This window comes from Jaculus jaculus, chromosome 1, assembly GCF_020740685.1.
Source record: "Jaculus jaculus isolate mJacJac1 chromosome 1, mJacJac1.mat.Y.cur, whole genome shotgun sequence".
Classification (NCBI taxonomy): domain Eukaryota; kingdom Metazoa; phylum Chordata; class Mammalia; order Rodentia; family Dipodidae; genus Jaculus; species Jaculus jaculus.
Window position 1 is genome coordinate 257,660,416 of NC_059102.1, and position 17,747 is coordinate 257,678,162.

Here is a 17,747-nt window from a genome sequence, read left to right on the forward strand (position 1 = left end):
AGCTTCCAGGTTCTAGATTAGTAGCTATAAATTGGAATGTCTGTAGTGGCCAGTAAGCTAGAAAGGGGTCAGTAAGGGAAAGTTTTATGGGGGGTTAAACAGATGAGGCATGAAAATAGAGGAGGGTACTCATGGGAAGAAAAGGTTTAAGCAGAGATGGGGTGGAGGAATGAGTCAGAGAAGGGGATAGTGGAGGATGAGTCAAAACTAAGAATACATGAATAAGCCATATGGAAATATACTACTCGATAAACCAATTAAATTGTACATTTGGGGCTGGAGAGATGGCTTAGCTGTTAAGGTGTGCTTGCCTTTGAAGCCTAAGGACCCAGATCCCTTGTAAACCATATGCACAAGGTGGCATGTACATCTGGAGTTCATTTGTAGTAGCTAGAAGCCCTGGTGTACCCACTCTCTCTCTTTCTCTCAAATAAATAAAAGGACCATGATTCTTTAAAAAGTATTTGAATGAAAGTCCCCTATATGGGCAGATAAAGTTGCTTCCAGAAGCCATAGGTAAGTGACTGTAAATACCAGTGCCAAAGATGAGAAACTTCTTAAAGAGTTGTTGGTCAGGGATGCTACAGAGGCCCTGAAACAATAAAGGCTATTGGCATTGCTTTTGGATGCCCACCAAAACTAGATGGTAAGTCCTGACTGCTAAAGACACTGCATTTTTCAGTTGCAGGTTATAGAGAAATGAGCCCGTAATTTCTCCTGATGGCTAGCTTTCCTCATGCCAGAAGGTGCCAGGTGAGCTGCTGGATGAGAAAAGTCATCAATAATCCTACCCAGCCATGGAACCTATCTATTCTACAAATGACCTGTCAGGCATGATATGCCTGCTGGTACAATAGTAGCAATAATGCTATAGGAGTAACCAACCACTTTTTGGTTGCATAAGGCCCACTGTGTAGAAGGAATTTCCTGCCTAGTACTGTAAACCTGGCCAAAAGCCTATGACTAGGGACAGAAGCCCTAGGAGGAAAACCTACTACCTGATTGTACTAACGGACATCGTATCAAACTGCCTTCTAAAAATCTGTATTTGTTCCCATAGATTAGTACTGCTTGAAACCTTCAGCACAGATGTTTCTTGCTAATGGACAGCACTAATGCAGAGATACACAGCTGACAAAATTGCTGAGACTACTGTGTGCTCAGCCTCATGCAGGAAACCTAAACTATCCTTTCCAAGGTTCAGAGAACCTCAAGAAAGAGGAGGTGGAAAGAATGTATGAGCAGGAGGATGTGGGCTTTGCAGAGGGCTGCAAAGCACTGTCTTTTGGGTATGACATGGCTGTTATGAAAGATACATAAGACTTCAGACCTCCCAGAGTAGCTAATGACAGCTAATGGTTTCTGGGAGAGGAGGAGTCAGGCCCATCAGAGGTGCAGCCACTGGTAAGTTGTTCATTCCATTGTAAATAACCTTCTACTCATGATCAAGCATCCCTAATTTAACCCAATGGTTTTTTTAAAAAAAAAAAAAGCATGAAAGAAAGATGAGGATTAATGGCAAGGAAGGGTGTTAATGGCAGAAGAAGGGATAAGAAATGGTTAGAGATGGGAATGAGATAAAAGTACATTACATACATGTATGAAAATGTTAAAAATGGGTTAAATAAAAAATGTAAATGTTTTTGGATTGGAAATGTGATTTTTCCATTAAAAATTAAGCTATATAGGGCAGCAGGGATGGCTTAGCAGTTAAGGCGTTTGCCTGCAAAGCCAAAGAACCCAGGTTTGAGTCCCCAGGACCCACGTTAGCCAGATGCACAAAGGGGTGCATGCGTCTGGAGTTCGTTTGCAATGGCTGGAGGCCCTGGCATGCTCATATTGGCTCTCTCTCTCAGTCAAATAAATAAGTTAAAATATTTTTAAAAACAAGCTACATAAAAAATATGGAAAACAAGTTGGAAGGCAGAGGTAGGGAGATTGTCATGAGTTTGAGACCATCCTGAAACTACACAGTGAATACCAGGTCAGCCTGGGCTAGAGCGAGACCCTACCTTGAAAAACAAAACAAAGAAATAAATAAAATAAAATAAAAAATATGGAAAACCTGGGCGTGGTGGTCCATGCCTATAATTCGGTGTTCAAAGCAGGAGGATTGCCATGAGTTTGAGGCCAGCCTGGAGTACAGAGTGAGACTTTAATTCAAACAAACATTATCCAGAGGATATAATGCAAAGCCCAGTGCAGTTAAATGCACAGAGCTGATAAGTTACTAAGGAGGTGAAGCATTCATCATATGCTTACATAGCTTGAAAAATTATGTCACAAAAAAAAGAAAAAGAAAAATTATGTCACAAATGAAATATAGGTACCGAAGTCCCCTTGGATCTGCATTTTTGCTTTCTGCAGAACTGCCACCCCAAATGGAAAATAATGCTGTGCATCATTCTGCAGTGTGGCACAATTTCACTCTGTCCCACTCTGTGTCCCTTCTAGAACATGGGTCCTCCTCTATCAGTGTATCCTTGTCATGTATGTTATCCTCCCACGAGTCAAACTAGTTATTTCAGTCAGTAGATTGACTCTGGAGGAACTGCAACATTTGTGTCCCAATCACCTCTATTTTATGTAGTAATGATGCCAACAACTTTATTTCAGTATATTTTTAATTGCTCTATTTTATTATTGGAAGGTGGATTGTGCCTGACGAATGATACATGAGGTTATCATTTGGTCTCCACATACACATGCATGTACACACACACACACACACACACACTTAAATTTGTTGTCCTTCCAAGCAAGTGGTAAGTTCAGTAAAGGCAAGCCTTCAATTTGTCTCACCCTCCTTGTGTTTCTTGCAAAGCATCAACAATAGCATGGACATTCCTTGGTACCTCCTGATGACACAGAAGTGGGAGCCCAGGTGGGAAAAGGACACCCAGAGAAAGGAATACCTCATGGTACTGCAAGTCCCGCTCAGCATTAGCCCTCATGTGCCTTATTTCATCTTTCGTGTCTTCCAGCTCCTTTTGTACAAGCTCGAGTTTTTGCTCTACGCTGAGTCCTGCACGGTCAAGACCTGCGCGGGACTTGGATTTACGCCTACCTCGTAACTGTAACCCAAGAAAAATAAAGTCATTATCAAAAGAAGAATTGAGAATGAAGCAGCCCAAGGTGGGCATAATAATTAGCTCTTACATCTACTACATTTTGCCCTGAATGAAGCCAGAGAGAACACAATCATGGGGAAAGAATGCTGGGTATTAACCTGACATTTATTTCACAAGTTATCCCAAGGCCATGCACTGAATATCTCAAAGGCTTATGTTTGACAATGGGCAGAAAATATATAGATGGAAAAAGTATCTTGAGAGCAGAAATATTTTGACTGGCTGTAGCTTAGCATTCAAGTCAAGGTCAGAGAAAGCCCAAGGTTCAATGCTCCCAGAAATGAACACAGAAAAGAAACAGCAACTAGGGGCATACTATATGTACATAAACAGACAAATAAATAAAATTCCTAGGTTTCCTAGTCAGTTTAGGCAATAGTTATAGTGGGTGGTCCAGGGAGTGTATACACTTCAAAATGGCTTTGTTTGGCCCTTAAAGGACAAACCTACACAAATAACCCTTCAAGTTAAAGGACCACGGGAAGACCACTTCTCTCGTTCATGAGGCTGGCAGACCCTGTAACTCAGAGCCCCTCATTTAAGACGGGAAGACCACTTCTCTCGTTCATGAAGCTGGCAGACCCAGTAACTCAGAGTCCCTCATTTAAGGGAAAATGTTTAGTGCTAGGGACTGAAGCCAGGACCTTGTGCCTGTTAGGTAAGAACTCTACCACTGAGCTATATTTCCAGCCCTTTGAGTTCTTCTCATCTCCTTCTCCTTCCTCCTCTTTCTGAGATAGATTCTTGGCTATATGGCCCAGGCCTTGACCTAGTGTTCCTCCTTTCTCAGCCTCCCCATATTTTGGATGGGTCAACTCTCTACTAACTAAAAGAGGTGCTTTGGAGGGGAAGTAAGGAAAAAGAAAGTCAAGGAGAAAAGTCATATGGCCAGTTGGTGAAGGAGAGCACACCAAAAGCAGGTCCAAATGCCTCTTGCATTTAAGGGGACAAATGGGATATAATAATCTTCAGATCCCCACTGTATACCTGTGAAAATTCTGCTGCAGATAATTTAAGTTCTGATAATGGTGGCAGTCGATGATCCCTGGGTTCCAATTTTGAGTAGTATTTCTCAAACATTTCTGTTTCTGTTTTGAGAGCAGAGTTTCCATAGCTGAAAGATACACAGTACCTAAGTAAGTTCTGCTAATAGGAGTTTGCAACCCAAATAACCAGGACTTAACATTTAGCCACATGTGGCCTTCTGCACAACATGCAGCCTCTGTGACTTAAGTTCCTTCATGTAGAAAATGGGCACAATAATATACCTATCTTTTAGAGTTACAACAAGAATGTTAAGACCTCTGGACAGTGCCTGGCCACATATTAAGTCCTACTTAAATATTTAATCTTTTTAAAAATATTTTATTTATTTATGGGGGGGTAAGAGGCAGATAGAGATAGAAAATGGGTATGCCAGAGCGTCTAGCTACTGCAAACGAACTCCAGATGCATGTGTCACCTTGTGCATCTGGCTTACATAGATTCCAGAGAGTTAAACCTAGGTCCTTAGGCTTCACAGGTAAGTGCCTTAACCACTGTGCCATCTCTCCAGCCCCTCAATATCTTCATTATGTGTAACAAGCCACACAATTCAGAGCACTGGTACCATGCTGAAAATTGTTATTGCTTTTATGTTCAAGTATCAACTAACTCATTTGTATTAATTAATTAATTCTCAATTAATACTTCTTTGAAGCTATGCACACCCACCATCTTCAGATGTGCCCTTTAGTTTATATTTCTCAGCTTTTTTTTTCTCTCCAGCACCCAAAAGATGAAAAAAGTACACTGGAAGTTTGATATTAGTGAAGAAAAACTTTAGCCAATGGTTTTAAACATCTAGAAAGGATAGATCTAGTTTATCGTGTATATGCCGAGTATGAATTTCCTAATTTCTTCACATCTTATACATCTAACTTAAGAGGTGTGTATTAAGAATACACACCTACATGTGTATATTCAAGATAGAATGCCTTTGATGTTTTTGTACACTACTGCATTAATTCCGAATTTTAAGATTAATAGGGAAAGCTAGTGGAAAATACAAAATATCAAGGCACCTTGCTTTTCAACATGTTCGTAATGTAACCTGTGAATATGCCCCTGAGTCCAAATCTCAGCTGCGTTGTGTAAATTTAAGGAAGTGACTTAACCTGTGAACCCCTAGGATTGCTATTACTATGCAAGGTCAGACAAATAATAGACACTCAAAATGGTAGCCAATGGGCAGAAAATATATAAATGGAAAAAGTATCTTGAAGGCAGAAATATTGTGACCGTGTAGCACAACATTCAAGTAAAGGTCATGGAACTAAAAATAATAATCCCTCGATTCTGGTAACTACATATGCATGTACAGAAGCGACATCTCTTCAGTTGCCAGAACTAGGGTATTCAGTGTGAAGCTAACCAATCGTACAATGAGCCTGGGCTACATCACAGAATTTTGGTATCAGGTGTACTGTAGTGTCTGCTATTACAGAATAATGAACCATAAAGAATGACTATGTTTTACTGTCCATCTCCATGTGCAAATCCTCATTCAGCTCAAATCGTTTCAGTGGTATTTTTTCTAATCATCTAACTTATTTTTTTTGTAGTATTTTTATTTGCAAGGAGAGAGAGAGAAAGAAAGGGAGAGAGTGGGCACACGGGGACCTCTAGCCCCTGCAAACGAGCTCCAGATGCATGTGCCACCTTGTGCCCTCAGCTTTACGCGGGTTCTGGGGAAGTGAATCGGCGTCATTAGATTTTTGCAGACAAGCGCCTTAGCCACTAAGCCATCTCTCCAGCCCGATCGTAAAATGAAACACTGAAAAGGGGTTCGGAGGCCACATCATGCAGAACAGGGGAGCTGCTAGGCAAACCAGGTTTAACCAATGAAGCCCTCGGGGCTTCCCCCCCCCCCCCCACCGCCCTTCCACTATCCCGGCTCTATCAACAGATAACTGTTGGCGGAGTGACCGAGTGAGGATGCCGCGACAAGTTTCCGCTCCGCGTCGGGGGTTTCGGGGGGCGCAGTGCCGGGCGTGGGCTCGGATGCCCTCCACGCTGCGCCAGGCCGGCGCCGGTACCTGAGCTCCTCCACCAGCCCGCACAGCTGGATGACGGGCAGCGGGTGATCCCGGCCCCCTTGCTCCCCCTGGGAGTCGGTGAGGACGCTTTCGGAGTCATCCTCAGTCATGACTCGGCCTGGCGCGTCCCGGAGCGCCCACGGAGAGCTGCCTCGCGTCAATCAGAAAGCGACTCGGCGGCGCGTTGCCCGGACAACCGGGCGCCGGCGTGGAGGGGCGGGGCTTCCGGTCGCCTGGTCCCAAAGCTCCGCCCCTTCCGGTGCCGCGTGGAGTGTCGGTGCTGCGGCCGATTGGCTTCTTTTAACAGTACCGCTTCAAGTCCTAGTCGTAGTAGCAGCTACGGGTTGCTCCGCACTTCTGTGTGCTGGGCACCGTGTTAGGCTTGCTTTATAAAACCACCGTGTGATTGATGCCTTTGTTCCAGCCGTTCTCCCAACAAGGAACCCGAGGGCACCGTGAGGCCCCTCTGCTGCTTCACACGGGCCAACTGTAGTTTCTCTCACAGAGAAACATCGTGCGTGGCTGGGAAAAGAAAAAAGTGGCTGATTAGAAAGTGAGGGTGACTTCATGACACATGAGCTGGGGAGATGTCTCAGCGGTTAAAAGCGTTTGCTTTGGAAAGCCTGATGGCCCTGGTTCGATTCCCCAGTACCTACGGAAGCCAGCTGCATTTGAGCGGCGCATGCATCTGGAATGGCAAGAGGCCCTGGCATACAATTCCCCTCCTCTCTCTCTCTTCTTGCAAATAAATAAAATGAGTTCAAGAGACATGCCTGCCTACATTGGGACTGATTGCTACGTTCCTAATAGTACCCTGGGAAAATGCATGGTCAAGACATTTGAGCCTTCAAAGGGCTCCCTGTTAGAGAAATAGCCCTCAAAGTTGTTGCAGCCTGAGGTGAGGATAGTAGCAGCACACTAACGCTTAGAAGTGTGTATAATGGTAAATGTTATGTTTTGTGGGGCTTTCAAAAACTGTGTACTCATTTTGTGTGTGTATGTGTACGTGCAAGTTCATGTGTGAATGCTGGTGTGTACATGTGAAGGTCGGAGGACATCTTTCCTGTCCTCTCCGCACCACCTTATCTGAGCCAAGATTTCTTTTTGGAATCTTCTGCTGTTATTTAGTTATGCTCACAAGAGCTTGGGGGAATTCGCCTGTCTCTGCCTCCTCATACTGTGCCAGTGCTGGTATTACAGGAAGCCAGCTTAGCTTCCAGCTTTTACATATAAAGTTTTTATTTGTGTGTGGGGCGGGGCGGGGCGGGGAAGGAACATTCCAGGTCCACTTGCAGCTGCAAATGAACCCAAGATGCTTGCTCCACTCTGTGCATCTGGCTTTATGTGGGTACTGAATTGGGAATTGAATTCAGACCACCAGGCCTTGCAAGCAAGTACCCTTAACCCCTGAGCCATCTCTCCAGCCCCAGGCACCTTTCTTTTAAAATTATTTTTATTTTATTTGACAGATAAAGAGGAAGAGAGAGAGAGAATGGGCACGGCAGGGCCTCCAGCCACTGCAAAAGGTCCACTGCAAATGAACTCCAGCCGTGCGCACCCCCTTGTGCATCTGGCTAATGTGGATCCTGAGGAATCGAACCTGGGTCCTTTGGCTTTGCAGGCAAGCGCCTTAACTGCTAAGCCATCCCTCCAGCCCCCCAGGCAGCTTTTTAAAATTGTGGGGTCTGGGGATGATCAAACTCTGTACACAGGCTTGAGCAGGAAGCCCATTATCCCCTGAGCTATCTTCCCAGCCCCTGTTTTGTAGTGTTTAAAAAATATTTATTTATTTATTTTCAAGCAAAGAGACAGAGACACAATGGGCGCACCACAGCATAGTGCCACTGCAAATGAACTCCAGATGCATGCACCAATTTGTGCATCTAGCTTTACATTAGTACTGGGGAATCGAACCTGGGTTATTAGGTTTTGCAGTCAAGCACCTTAACTGCTAAGCCATCTCCCCCGTCATTTTGTGAGTTTTAAAATATAATAATTTTCTTTTGAAAGAATGGAATTTTGAGAGGATAAATGTAACAAACATGTAGAAATACAATCAACACAGGAAAAAATAAATTGGACTTCATCAAAATTACGAACCTTTGTACTTCAAAGAACACTTCAGGATGCAGAGGCAAGAAAGCTCAGTGAGTTCCAGGCCAGCATGGTCTACAAAGCAAGAAAGTAAAAAGAGCCTAACATGCTGCTCATCCCTATAATTCCAACGCTTAGGAGGCTGAGACAAGAGAATAACGAGTTCAAAGTGTGCCTGCTCTACATGGTAAGTTCTAGGGCAGTGAGACACTGTCCTAAAAACAAGCAAATAAAAGCGGGAAAAGACCCAGAAAATGAAAAGATGAAATGAGAAAACTTTTGCAAATCATATTTGATAGGGTACTTGTATTCAGAATAAACAAAGATTATTATTACAACTCAATAACAAAACTGGCAAATTCTCACATTCTGATGAGCATGTAAAATGGTCACTTTTTGGAGAACAGTTTGGTAGTCCTTAGGAGGTTAAACAGAGGTGTCATATGACCTGCCAACTCTACTCCTCACATATTCCCTAGAGAAATGAAACACACATTCATCCACGAGCTTGTACATGAATGTTCGTAGCAGCAGTATCCATCATAACCAAGAAGTAAAACCACCCCCAATGTCCATCAGCCGGGCCCTGAATAAACAAAAGTGATACATTCATACAATGGAATATCAGCTGGAAATAAAAAGAAATGAATTACTAATGTATGCCACACGTGAATGAGCCATGAAGACAATATGCTAAGTGAAAGAAGCAAATCGCAAAGGAACAAAGACTGTATGAGTCCATATACATGAAACGTCCAAACTGAGCAAATCTATAGAGACAAAAAGATTTGCCATTGCTTAGGGTTGGAGAAGGGAAAGGATTGTTGAGGAGTGATGGCTAAGGGTGGAGAAAAAGATACAAAATTGTACTGTAAATTTAATTGTACTATTAACATTGAATTGTCTGTTCTAATGGGTAAATTATACAGAATGTTGATATGTCAAGCTGCTTTTAAAAAATATTTTATTTATTTGAAAAACAGAAAGAGAAAGGGAGAGAATGGGTATACCAGGGTCTCTAGCCATTGCAAATGAACTTTAGATATATGTGCCACAGTGTGCATCTGGCTTACGTGGGCACTGGGGAATCAAACTTGGGTCCTTAGGTTTACCAGGCAAGAGCCTTAACCACTAAGCTATCTCTCCAGCCCCTCAAACTGATTTTTTAAAATATTTTAAAATATATTTATTTATCTATTTATTTATTTGAGAGAAAGAGAGAGAATGGGCACATCAGGGCCTCCAGCCACTGCAAATAAACTCCAGATGCATGGGATACCTTGTGTATCTGGCTTACGTGAGTACTGGACAGTCAACCTGCGTCCTTAGGCCTTGCAGGCAAGTGCCTTAACCACTAAGCAATCTCTCCAGCCCCTTGAGCTACTTTTTTTTTTTTTAAAGAAAACATTTATTTATTTATTTGAGAGAGAAAAAGAGAGAGAGAATGGGTGTGCCAGGGCCAGCCACTGCAAACAAACTCCAGATCCATGTGCCTCCCTGTGCTTCTGGCTTACGCAGATCCTAGAGAGTTGAACCAAAATCCTTGCAAGTGCCTTAACCACTAAGCCATCTCTCCAGCCCCTGGAGCTGCTTTATAAAAAGAACACTAAGGAAACAAACACCAACCTCCTGGGGTCTGAAAATAGCAAATTTAAATCCAGCCCTATCAACAATTGTATCAGTGGGTACTTGGTCTAACCAATCTTATTAAAAAGCAATGATGAAGCCGGGCGTGGTGGCGCACGCCTTTAATCCCAGCACTTGGGAGGCAGAGGTAGGAGGATTACCGTGAGTTCAAGGCCACCCTGAGACTACACAGTGAATTCCAAGTCAGCCTGGGCTACAGTAAGACCCTACCTTGAAAAACAAGGAAAAAGAAACAAACAAACCAAAAAAAGCAAAGATGATATGATTGATATAAAAAAAACAGCTGGAGCCAGATGTGGTGACACACGCCTTAAATGCCAGTAGTTGGGAGGCAGAGGTAGGAGGATCACCATGAGTTGGAGGCCACCCTGGGAGTACATAGTGAATTCCAGGTCAGCCTGAGCTAGAGCGAGAGCTTACCTCAAAAAATAAAATAAAAATAAATAAGTAAAACCTAGGCTGGAGAGCTGGCTTAGCAATTAAGGTGCTTGCCTGCGAAGCCTAAGGACCAAGGTCTAAGGTTAGAGTCTCCAGGTCCCATGTAAGCCAGATGCACAAGGTGGCACATGCGTCTGGAGTTTGCAGTGGCTAGAGGCCCTGGTGTGCCCATTCTCTTTCTTTTGTTCTCTCTCTCAATCTCTCTGTCTCTAATAAATAACTTTTAAAAATTAATAAAAGCAAAACCGAACTATATGCTGCCTATAAGAAATATACTTTGAGGGCTGGAGAGATGGCTTAGTGGTTAAGCGCTTGCCTGTGAAGCCTAAGGACCCCGGTTCGAGGCTCGGTTCCCCAGGTCCCACGTTAGCCAGATGCACAAGGGGGCGCACGCGTCTGGAGTTCGTTTGCAGAGGCTGGAAGCCCTGGCGCGCCCATTCTCTCTCTCTCCCTCTACCTGTCTTTCTCTCTGTGTCTGTCGCTCTCAAATAAATAAATAAAATTAAAAAAAAAAAGAAATATACTTTGAATTTAAAGAAACAAATGGGAGTTGGGTGAGACAGCTCATTTGGAAAAGTACTTGCCTCACATTAGGACTGAGTCTGATTCTCAGAACCCACATAAAGATGGTCAGCATGGTGGTTAGTGCTTATAATCTCACTGCTGGGGAGGCAAACGTAGGAGGATCTCTGGGGCTTGGTGGGTAGTCAGTATAGACTAATTGGAGATGTCCAGGCTAATGAGAGACCATATTTCAAACAAAAGTGAATAGCATTTCTGAGGAGCAATTCCTAAAGTCCACTGGCTTCCATATACAAATGCACATGCACCCGCATACTCATGAATGTTCACAAACATAGACAGATCCATTTTTTAAAAATAAATGGGCTGGAGAGATGACTTAGCAATTAAGGTGCTTGCCTGTGAAGCCTAAGAACTCATGTTCGAATCTCTAGGTCCCATGTAAGCCAGATGCACAGTGATACAAGCATGCAATGTCACGCATGCACTTAAGGGGGTGCATACATCTGCAGTTTGCAGTGGCTGAAGGCCCTGGCATGCCCATTCTCTCCCTCTCCCTTTCTCTCAAATAATGATAATAAAAATTTTTTTAAAAAAACAGAAATAGAGTTTCAAAATACATGAAGTAAAATCTAGTAGCACTACAAGAATAGACCAGATTTATAAGTATCAATGCCAATCTCTCAACAATTGATAGTAGACCTAAAAATCAGTAAGGAAATAGCTTGGTTAATCATCTTGTTCTACCTTTTACAGACTTCTCTGTCCAACAGAGGCAGGATTCATTCTCTTTTCAAGTGCACACGAAAAACTTACTGAAGGGACTGAAGATATGGCTCAGTGGTTAAAGATTCTTGCTGGCAAAGCCTGACAGCCCTGATTCAATTCCCCAGTAACAATGTAGAGCCAGATGCACAAAATGGCACATGCATCTGGAGTTGGTTTGCATGGCTGGAGGCTCTGCCATATCTAAACTCTCTCACACACATAATCAACAAACCACTCAATTATTCAATAAATATTTTTAAAAGAACACTTACTAAGAAGACCATGTTCATAAAACAATAAATTTCAATGGATTCAAGTCAGACAAATCTCACACCCCTACAGAACTAAATTAAAAATGAATGACATAAAGATCTCTGGGAAGTCTTCTAGTGTTTGGAGACAAGATAAAACACTTAAATCACAAATGGGTCAAAAAGAAATCAATACAGAAAGAAAAAGTACTTAACTGAATTAAAAATGGATCAAAATATATTAAAATTTATAGTATGTGGAGGAAGGTTTCCTATCAATGACCTTAACCTTCAACTTTTAGAAAGTAGAAAATGGGGATGGGTCAGGGGGACAGCTGTACAATAAGGTGACTGTGCTTAATTTCACAAAGCTAAAACGTAGTTAAAATAGTAAATGTTATCATAATTTTTAAAACAATTGCTAGAAATCAGAAATGGAAGGAACCGCATGAGGGAGAACATGCAGCATTTGTCTTTCTTGTTTAAGTTTACTTAGTATGATTTTTTCCAAGTCCATCCATTTTCCTAGAAATTTCATTTTTCCTTAGTGTTGAGTAGAATTACACTGTGTATATGTACTACATCTTCCTTATCCATCAGACCATGGGCATCTGGGTTGATTTCAATTCTTAGCTATTGTGAATAAAGCAGCTATAAACATGGTTGAGCAGATACCGCTGAAGTAAAGCGTGGAGCCTGTAAGGTAGATGCCTAGTAGAAAAGTAGCTGGGTCAATTGGTAGATCTATTTTCATCATTTTCAGGAGTTTCTATATTGACTTCCATAGTGGTTGCACATGTTTGCACTCCCACCAGCAGTGAATATGTGTTCCTCTTTCCCCACATTCTCACAACATTTACTGTCATTTGCTTTTCCATGGTTGCCATCCTTGCTGGAGTAAGGTAGAATCTTGTAGCTGTTTTAATTTGCATTTCTTGCTGGCAAAGTGTCTAAAGATATTGGACATTTCTTTAAGTGAATATTGGGCATTTGTATTTCTTCGTTTGAGAATTTGCTAGTCAGTTCTCTGCCCCATTTTTTGAGTGGATTGCTTAATTTTTTTATGCTGAGCTTTTTAAAATTCTTTGTAGAGTCTAGACATTAGGCCTGTGTCAGTGCTATAGCTGATGAAGATTTTCTTCCATTCTGTGGTAGTCTGTTGGCTCTCTTTATGTTGTGTATGTTTGTACAAAAGTTTAGTTTCATGAGATCCCACTGGTTGAATGACAGCTTGAGTTGCAGGCATACCTGACAGGCAACTTGAGGGACAGATAACAGGGATGGAAGGCTTTGGGGAGAGGAGTAGGGGAGGCTTGGGTGAGATATACACAAAACTAAAGCCAAAATGAATCAGTACCATAGAAACTTTCCTCCTGGATAGCAGACTAAAAAATATAACCTTTAACAGGAGTGCAGAAGGATTGTCTAGTAAGAAACGCCATGGAGAGGGTGAGATGAAGCCTAATCCTAAAAAATTTTGCTCTGCCTTTAAGTCCCAGTACCAGAAATCAGTTACTCCCCACATTGAGCTGTTGGTTAGAGAGACCCATGAGGTCCCCAAAATAATACAGGCTTCTGTCAAAGCACTTGATTACTTGCCTGACGTAAAAGGTAAGATCCCATTGCTGAAGATACCACAAGCTGCCAACATAAATCTTCAAGAGATCATGCTGGAATCTAGAAGGAAGCCAATTCCCAGAGGGCTTGCCTGTATAGTGCTGGAAAGTGCTACATGAGTTGCTGGGGGAAAATAGCCAACAATGTTGTGAGCAAACAGGGTACCCTGCTATATGAAACCAACTAGCTGGCCAAGATGTGCACACATGTGCAATACTGTCATCTAGCCAGGATGAGTAACCAGTGGCTTTCTGGTTGGCTAGGAGACCCACTCAGTGGAAAGGAACTCATAGCTGGTACTAGGAACCGAGTCAGAATCCTATGGAAACCAAGATCATTATCTCCAATAAGAAGCTCTCACTAGGCTTTGGCCAAAAGAGAGGCTACACCCATCAAAGTCTCTCTTAAATGACTATGCCTATCCCCTTTGACCTCTGCTGCTCTCACTCTCCATTGGAGAATCTGTTTTTCTTTTACAGAAGGCAGTGAAAACTGAAGACAACCAAAATCGATCAATGAGACAAGAAAAGACAGCTGACTTCCTGGCAGGAGATGAACCCCTACTGGCACATCAGCCAGGGCCCGGGTGGAACCACAGAGGAACTGGTGAGGTGACCAAAAGTAGTACTTCTGCAGCAAACCTGACAACCTTTGCCAGGGTGATGGCAATAGACACCGAGGACACTCAAAATTTACTGAAGTAGAAATCCAGAAGTTGCTGAGAGCTCAGTACTAAAATAGATTTAAAACACATCCCCCAAGGCTCAGGGAATTTTATGGAAGAGGGGGGTAGAAAGACTATAAGAGCCACAGGGTGGGAAGGATTGTCCAGAGGCACTGTCCCACTCCCCATGATGACTGACCGCCATGCTCACAACTCATGGCCCACAACCCCATTGTAAATACTAGCAATCCCACTAAGTAGGGCCCCCAAAGGAATGGGAGCAGGGAGAAGGGAAATGATGGTACCAACACATAATGTGCCCATACAAAGTATACACTTAATTTTAAAAACAGAAAAAGAAGGTTTAAAATCCAAAGTAAATAGAAAAACAAAACTGTAAATATCAAAGTGGAAGTCATATATTTTTGGGCTTTTGAGACAGGGTCTCACTCTAGCTGACCTGAAATTCACTATGTAGTCTTAGGGTGGCCTCGAACTCATGGCGATCCTTCTACTTCTGCCTCCTGAGTACTAGGATTAAAGGTGTGTGCCACCACATCTGGCTCAATAATATATTTTATTTATTTATTTATTTGAGAAACAGAGAGAGGAAGAGGCAGATAGAATGGGCATGCCAGGGTCTCTAACTGCAAAAGAACTCCAGATACATGCGCCACCTTGTGCATCTGGCTCATGTGGGTACTGGGGAATTGAACCTGTGTCCTTGGGCTTTTCAGGCAAATGCTAAGCCATCTCTCCAGTTCCAATAACATATTTTTAAATAGTAGAGAAAAACATCAATGAAGGCAAAGGACAATTCTTTGTAAAATAGGTAACATTTAGCCAGGATGGCCAGGGATGGGAAAGAGGGAGCAAATTATCAATTAGAATAAGTACCATAGCCTCAGAGCCCACAGCTAGTTAAAAAGACAATAAAAAAAAATGTTAACGAAGGAGGATTGCTGTGAGTTTGAGGCCAGCCTGAAACTACATAGTGAATTCTAGGTTACCCTGGACTAAAGTAAGACCCTACCTTGAAAAAACAAACAAAAAAAGTAAAATGGTGGACAATGATGGCCTACCTCAAATGAGTTATAAGGTGAAGACACCCCCAAGGTTGTCCTTCCCTCCCCACCAATGCTATGGCACACATGTGCCTGCACTCATGCATGTAAACACACACATCCACACCAAAACTTTAAAACAATACCAAAAACAAAGAAATAAAAGACACAGTCATGTGTGGCTTAGGGATGAGGGCACATTCTAAGAAGGGGTTTGTTAAATTATTATGTCACGTGCAAACATCACAGATTATACCTACACAAACCTTGGAGGTATAGCCTACTACACTCCTAGGCTATCAAAGCATAAATATTCATACTCTGTCTTTCCCTCCCAGGGCCACAATGAACAAAGCAACACAAGATGTAATCAGGCAGCAGAGAAAATGATGCAATGGAGAGATGTGGTAAACAAAATGCAGGGAGCTGCTGCTGGCATAATTGGCTTTGTTTTGTACTGTACACCTTTTTATGTAAGCAGAATCTACTCTAAAATGGTCAAAAGCACAGGGCAGCAAATACTCTAACCAGCAACACAGGGGCTTGGTTGATTATTATTATTAACCATGTATGATGCACCATTACATGTGCTGTACATTTTTGCACCTTGCAAGCACACAAGACTATATACACCAGCAGTGCCATAAACGGGAGCCACGTATGGCACTGTGGTGCTGGGAAGGTCATGGTGTCACAGCCAGCTCTTTCATAGTTTTATGGAACCACCGTCGTAAATCCAGCCTCATTATGCAGCAATGGCTCTGTGTGGACGGGGAGCAGCAGGTGCTCGGCTTTCCCAGTCCTTCCGGAAATGAACATCAAAGCCGTAACTTATTAATAAACACCTGCTAGTACTGGTCATACCCAGAGGTAGGGGAAGAGGCTCAAATGTAAAATGGTCCAACCCCATTGGAAAACATTTTGTCGGATTCTTCTCTTTTTTAAAAAAATATATATATTTTTGGAAAACCTGGCATGGTGGTGCATGGCTTTAATCCCAGCACTCAGGAGGCAGAGGTAGGAAGATCCACCATGCGTTCAAGGCCACCCTGAAACTACATAGTGAATTCCAGGTCAGCCTGGGCTACAGTGAGACCCTACCTCAAAAAACTTTATATATATTTTTTTCTTTTCTTTTCTTTTCTGGTGGGGGGATGGAGAGATGGCTTAGCAGTTAAGGTGCCTTCCTGCAAAACCTAAAAACCCAGGCTCAATTATCCAGGACCCATATATAGCCAGACGTTCAAAGTGGTGCATGTGTCTGGAATTTGTTTGAAGCATCTGGAGGCCCTGGTGCACCTATTCTGTCTCTCTCTCTCTCTCTCTCTCTCTCTTTTATCTCTTTCTGTGCAAACAAATAAATAAAATAAAAAATAAAAACATTTTTATTTATTTATTTGCAAGTACAGAAGATAAAAGAGAGACAGAATGGCATGACAGGGCCTCCAGCCTCTGCAAAGAAACTTCAGATACATGCTCCACTTTGTGCATTTGGATTTACATGGGTACTGGGAAATTGAACTCTGGTCATCAAGCTTTGCAAGAAAGTGCCTTAACTGCTGAGCTATCTCTCCAGTCTCTTGCCAGTTTCTTAAAAAGCTAAAATATTTCTATGATATGACCCAGCTGTTCCACCCCAAGATGTTCACTCAAAAGAAAGGAGAACCCAAGTCAATCTAAAGATCCCATGTAGGAACATTTGTGGCAGCTTTTTAAAATTTATTTATTTTTCCTTCAAAATAAATCCAGAACTTGACTTCTTTTTGTTGCAACCACCAGGCTCCACGTCATTATCGTTTGCCTGGCTACTGCACTTTGCTACATGTTAATAAAATCAGAACAGCAGGATGACAGGGAGAAGGGGAAGAAGACAGGAAGGAAAGGAGACGGGGAGGGAAGAAGAAAGGAGAAAGGGAAGGGGGAAAACTAAAGATGACGACAGAGGATGAATGGAAGAGAGTGATAGAAGGAGGGAGAAAGGAAAAGGAAGGAAGGAAGGAAGGAAGGAAGAAAGGAAGGAGGGAAGGAAGGAAGGAAATGTTGCCAACTCCAGATCCCCTTTTGTTCTCCCCTCCACCCCATGCAGTATACTCACCACACAACAGAAAGACTGGTTAAAAACAAATTAGTGGGGAGATAATAGGATGGAGAATGGAATTTCAAAGGGGAAAGTGCGGCGGGGGGAGGGAGGGTATTACCATGGGATATTTTTTATAATCATGGAAAATGTTAATAAAAATTGTGGGGACTAGAGAGATGGCTTAGCAGTTAAGCGCTTGCCTGTGAAACCTAAGGACCCACATTAGCCAGATGCGCAAGGGGGCGCACACATCTGGAGTTCGTTTGCAGTGGCTGGAGGCCCTGACGTGCCCATTCTCTCTCTGTCACTCCCAAATAAATAAATAAAAATGAACACAAAAAACTAACAAACTAAACAATTTAAAAAAAAGAAGAAGAAGAAGAAAGGCCAGAAA

The 17,747-nt window shown here is 42.6% G+C and overlaps 1 protein-coding gene across 2 annotated transcripts in view; it reads right to left on the reverse strand.

Annotated features, from left to right (window-relative positions):
• The window catches only part of Ccdc113 (coiled-coil domain containing 113), a 33,578-nt gene extending 27,199 nt beyond the window's left edge, over positions 1-6,379 (reverse strand). For both annotated transcript variants that reach the window (XM_045142179.1, XM_004663444.2), the window contains exons 1-3: positions 6,209-6,379; positions 4,119-4,245; positions 2,916-3,074 (exon numbers count right to left, since the gene is read on the reverse strand). In XM_045142179.1, the coding sequence (XP_044998114.1) occupies positions 2,916-3,074; positions 4,119-4,245; positions 6,209-6,318 (396 nt within the window). In that variant the 5' untranslated portion in view covers positions 6,319-6,379. The remainder of the gene's footprint in view (positions 1-2,915; positions 3,075-4,118; positions 4,246-6,208) is intronic.
• Positions 6,380-17,747: the final 11,368 nt, after the last annotated feature.